Source organism: Hesperophylax consimilis, chromosome 2 (assembly GCF_061612785.1).
Source record: "Hesperophylax consimilis isolate HC1 chromosome 2, BYU_Hcon_1.0, whole genome shotgun sequence".
NCBI classification, from domain to species: Eukaryota; Metazoa; Arthropoda; class Insecta; order Trichoptera; family Limnephilidae; genus Hesperophylax; species Hesperophylax consimilis.
Genome location: NC_142837.1, coordinates 32878735 through 32884734, shown reverse-complemented (window position 1 = coordinate 32884734; position 6000 = coordinate 32878735). Strand labels below are relative to the sequence as shown.

Genomic DNA, 6000 nt, shown 5'->3' with positions numbered 1-6000 from the left:
GACATCGCGTTTGGGTCCCACCCGATGGTCCCGCTGCGGTAACTGGTCCTTGTGCAAACACACTCGTCCTTTTTGAACGAACCCCTACAGAAGCACGATAACCCCAAAGCGTGTGGTTTGTAGCTCTTTTGCACCTCCATTATTTTCAAAGTTGTTTGTTTGAATTATTTTCGAAGTTCAAGCCAAAATAAAAATAAAAAAATGTGCCGGTTTTTCCTTCCCAGAACTTCCTCCCCTTCCTTTCCTAAAAAGACTTATCACACAGCATCCCCAAAGATGACATAGGCCCTGAGGGGAATTATTTACCTCAGGACTTCCCGTAGCGTTTTTCCTATTTTATTTAACATGAATGATGAGTCGCTAATCCAATTAATTTTACATCATAATTTTTAGATTTTTATTTTAATTTGTACTTCTAATATAAGAAAGTGAATATGTATATTTCTTTTAACTTAAAATAATAAAAAAAATGCTGTATTCAAAGTTCTTTATTGATTAAAACACCTATATACAGGAACAGACTAACCTAATCACAATTCATTTAGCTTTCTAGGTTCATTGACATATCATTCAATTAAAAACAAACGCATCATATCATATCCGATATAAATGCAAGACGTACTTAAAACTTACAAAAAGGGTTTTTAAATGAGTTAACAGAAAAAACTTAAAATTATACATTTCATAACTAAATCTACACTTTGACTTTTACGAATAATATTATAAAGAAAGAAAACACTTAAGAATTTTTTTTTAAGTTTAAAGAATAAAGTGGTGCTTTTTTACGGCGACGTTGTTTGCATTTTCCCAAGCAAAAAGGCTTTCAATCTATTAAAGGCTGTAAACAATATGCCACTTTCATTATTTCTAATTAATAATTGTAATTCTTTTAATTTTTATTATGAAAATCTTAATAGGAGTGTAAAATGCAACAGAAAAAATTGTAATTGACATCATTACGACCGAAAAAAGTTTTGCTTTATCAACATTACATACATTTTTCATATTCATAAATTTTACGCAACCCAATGAACCCAAACCTCCAAAATGGCTCCAGACATGATAAATCAGCATTACAGAATATTGAACAAAGAAAACAAAATGGATTCGATGAATCCTCGTATCATAAATTTATTATTAACGTCAAGCAGCAATTAACATAGTATACCTACATTGGATCGATTTGTTAGCAAACAGGTTATTTACACACACATTGGTAAAATAACCACTAAACATGACGAGGTTAAATAGTTGAGATTTATTTTGTGATGCTATTTATTATCTAAAATATAATTAAAATTTTCACATGTACCAAACACTTTGTGGATATAAATAATTACAATAATTAGAATAAAATAACTTTGTTTTTCATACCACTTTATTTATATATGTATATATATATTTTTTTATTAAGTCAAAGATTATACATTTATATACATTATATAAGAAATGTTTTGAGTGCCCAACTAGGAGGATTCCCGCTTTAGGACAGTCAAATTAGGATGAGTATTAAAATTTTGATTAGTTGTTTGATAAGTATAGTATTAAAATAATAATGAAATAATAGATATATTTACTTTTAACTGGTGCCTACTAACATATTTTGTATAAATATGAATAACAAAGAGAAGAAATAGAATAAAATAAAATATCCAATTAAACATAAGATTAACTGCTGCTTGGGTAGCAAAAGTACTAGCTAGGTACATATATACACATAATGATAAAGATTAGAACATAAAGGTATCTTTTACATGGTTTTTTTTGTTGGTTGTTGTTTTTGGTTTGTGTTTGATTTCATTTTTTTTTGTGTAGTAAAAGTTCACTCTCCTTTCTACCTAATTGATGAAACCAATTAGTGGTCAATGTATGAAGAATAACTGTGTTTTCCTTTTTCCAAGCATCAGGCATGAAGTTGTATCGTTTATTGATTTATGTGTTTTTATATAGCCCCGATGGAGGTTCAGGGTGAACCATAACCGAATGATTTTATATAATGAAAATAAATACAATAAAGTGGTATTAAAAACAAAATCATTTTATTCTAACTATTAAAATATTATCGAATGAAAAATAAACAAAATATTTTATTTCTTTTACCAAAAAAAATTGGTTAATAAAAAATTATTATTGATTAAAAAAATGCGATATTATATTATTTTGTGTGGTATTTTTTGTATAGTTTTATTACCGTAATTTAAAACGATATTAGAGGGAGTTTAAAATAAGTATTACGCTGGAGAAAAAAAAACATCTAGAATCACAATTTTGATTGATATTGCTTTGGCTATATTAAGTGCATGATCTGTAAAGGTATGTAAGCGTTTACCGCTCACCTTTTATACTACTACATTAAAATTCTCAAAATATTCCCGGATTGGAGGTATCATAGAACACTGGTTCTTACTTCAAGAACCAATGAAGTATCAAAGGTAATGGTTGTGTTAAGTAAGTTACATAGAATATGGTGTAAATAAAAGCAAAAGGTTTAAAATTAAAAATAGTTGATTAAATTAAAAATGTTGTCGTTCGTTACATAAAACAGCATAGTTTTCGTGTGGTAATTTCAGTTTCTAAGGCAAAAGCCTTTCAGAACTACCTACTTAATACACATTGGTCTAGTATTAAAAATAGCTAACTTACATACCTACCTAAACTTAAATATATTACCATTCAAACAAAGAAACAAACACATTTGGAATGGTGGTTAAGGATGGGTTAATTAATTAATTAATTGTTAATTCACAGAATTTGAACAATTAATCAAATTTCTAAATAGATTTACAAGTTCTTTGGAGGTTCTATTCAAGTTATATTATTATAAAATCACTGGCCAGTTGCTTCACTAAACTTCAATAATAACAGAACTTTAATAAAACCTTCACAGAACTTGAAAATCAACTTTGAAATTTGATGAATTATTCAAATTCTTTGAAACAACCCATCCTTAGTTAAATTTATATAAAAAAAACTTGGGTCAAACTCAAAACACTGCGAAGAACCATCACCAAGTCATATTTAAGTAACCAATTTGCATTTTCGTTGGTCACAAGAGAAAATAAAACAAAACCCTTAACAAAAAATAAATAACAATAAAACTTACTGACTAAATGACTTTACATTCTTAATATATAGAATTGGTGTTATTTTTAATGGTTTTGTAAATTGTATTTTGTTCGTTTTAGATTATACGCTTGTTAACGGTAACTAGACACAACTTTGTAAAGTTTTTTAAGTTTGTAAACTTCTGTAGTTTGTTCATTACAATCACTTTAATATTTTGTAAGGAAAATACCTACTTGATAAAGAAATGTTTTAAAATAAATACAAACGACGTGAAGTTATGAAATAATGAATTCGAATCGAAAATGAAAATAAATATTTTGAAATAAATCTGACATGTAATAATATTTTTTGTTTTTATTTTTTATCAATTTTATGTAAATTATATAAATAAGAGGTAGTTTGAAGTTAGAATTGGTAAGTTCGCACTTAAATATATAAGAAATATGTACTGGTAAAATATCCAACATTTGATTTCAAATTCAGAATGAAACCATAAAATTCAGAATGAAACCATAAAATTCAGAATGAAACCATAAAATTTAGAATAAAACCATCAAATTCAGAATGAAACCATCAAACTCAGAATGAAACCATAAAATTACATGATTTTTTCGTTGCTATTTTAGTCAAGAGATTCAACCTCCCCTTCCTAGGATCCTGCATTTTATCTAATTAAATCACAAACCTTACATACTAATTTATAAATATGCTTACGTATTAAATTTATTATTGCGAAGAGCACTAACTAATAAGGCACAAAGCATGTAAACACATACCTTAATTTCAATTGACATTCACTTAAACCCTATTAAAACAGTAATTGAGCGATCATAATGAAGTAGTTATTTTTATTATTAAGAAACAATATTATATCTAATGCTTTACAATGTACAATATCAAAAACATAGGTACCCAATGTCTGACAAAAATTGAATAAGGAAAAACAAAGATTTATGTCAAATTGCAAACGTCTTAATTTAAGTTTTGTCGATTGGTCACTGAAAGAAAAACCCCTAAAACCACCGAGTAACTAACACATCTTTCACATTTTTGTTTGTACAAATATATTTATGGTAAATAATGTTAAAAATAATATATTTGTCAATGTCGCGTGTTGAGCGAAGGCATAATACGGTTATTATCGTAAAACAGGTTTATTAAATTAGAAGTTATCAAAGCTTTGAGTCCGGGTAGCTTTAATACAATCGGAGTTTTTTTCACCGAGAAAAAACGATCAAAAGGATAGATAAAAAAAATCGCAATTTCGCAAGTTACAAAGAAAACAAATTTTGCTAACAAACACATTTAAAAATAAACTTTAAGGTCGTTATTTAAAAATTGAAAAACACAAATTATTTGATTTTTTTGCAATGTGATGTATACAACCAGTAGATTCATTAAACAGTCGAGTTAACCCTTTCAATACCAGAGCTCTTCCTCAGGAACATGAAAGAAATTAATATCTCTTGATTTTGTGCAACAAATCGCCCGTGTTTTGTGTATTACTAACTGTGAAGGATCTATATTTTCTGCTGGTTGCAATCTTTATTCGAGCCACAACGTTCCATCACTTAACGATTTTTTTTTCTTGGATTGGTAATCATTATTTTTTTATATTATCTTTATATTTGAGTAATGTATTTTTTTTAAATTAAGGAATTGTTTGCATGGTAGGTTTTTTCCTTGATGATATAAAATAATCCTCTGAGGACTAAAATAATATAAATGAAATTAGAAAAAGAAATTAAATTAGTGAGCAAAAAAACTAACCAATAATTTTCATAAATATATAAAGCAAAGAAAATGGTCTATATGTGGAAACAAAAGTGCGGTGATGAAAGGGTTAACTTAGAGAATTTCACTGCTACGTGTAAAGAAAATAGATTTGGTTAACAACACATATTTAAAGATTAAGGTCGAATCATTGATCAGAACCACTACTGTCTGAATCACTTCCGTCATAGATGGCGCTGTGTATCTCTTTGACAATGTCAGCGTTCTTGTGATGCCCGGAATAGTGTTCAGAATTACTTAACCTATTGTAACTCACGCTGCCAGACTCCTTTCCTCCCCACGGGCAACATCCACCCACACCGAGTTTACCCAACAAACAAGACAATATAAAGTAAAGTATCACTCCAAGAACGAGCGTCAGGATAATAGCGAAGATGACATAGAGTCTAAACAGCCAAGAAGCGCTCTCAATTTGAGGCAGAACTTGGATTGGATAGCAATAACTGTCTTCAACCTTAGATGTACCCTTTGTCAAGTTAACAAGGCGAGCATCGTCCGGACAACTGACGCACTGATAGTTGTAAGGCCCAGAGCAAGTTAAACAAGAGTAATGGCAGTCTACACAGATCTTTGGAGGCTGCGGTTTCATCACATTACGATAAAACGGATTCTTCTTCACATAGTGCAGCATATCAAACTTATCGTGAGCTTTCGTAGAACGCTTGAGGGATGACGATAAAGCTTCGATGCTATCGAATTTAGTGAAGGTTTCCTTGGGTTTGGGTCGGATGTGCTTCTCGAAGAACGATCGGCTAGCGAAAGTTTTGTCAGGACATTTGCTGTAGCACTGGCCTTTGAAGAGGAAGAAAGCCTGGTGACACTCTGTAGGGAAAAAAACAATATATGAAAACACATTGGAAAAGTAAATAAATTTTTGGCATTTTTACGGTGTTAATAATCAAAATGCAAAAAGCTCACTCAAAAGTTAAACACGCATTATGCATTGGCTATGATTATAATATTTTATGTATTTATTTTTTTCTAATCAAGTTTTCATCCTCGTCTTTTTATGAATAATCCAATATTTTCAAAAATTTGTGTTATAGAGCAATTGCTTTAATTACAAGAGCGCTAAAAAACATTAAATTTAGTGCGTTGGGATTCAACGCATTCATAAAGGTACGCACGATTGAAATCACA

General features: G+C 29.5%; 1 protein-coding gene across 1 annotated transcript in view; it reads right to left on the bottom strand.

Annotated features, from left to right (window-relative positions):
• Positions 1 to 472: 472 nt before the first annotated feature.
• Positions 473 to 6000, bottom strand: part of LOC149425908 (uncharacterized) — a 155358-nt gene continuing 149830 nt past the window's right edge. Inside the window, exon 14 of the mRNA XM_089643867.1 lies at positions 473 to 5682. Coding sequence (XP_089499993.1) covers positions 4988 to 5682 — 695 coding nt within the window. The 3' untranslated portion in view covers positions 473 to 4987. The remainder of the gene's footprint in view (positions 5683 to 6000) is intronic.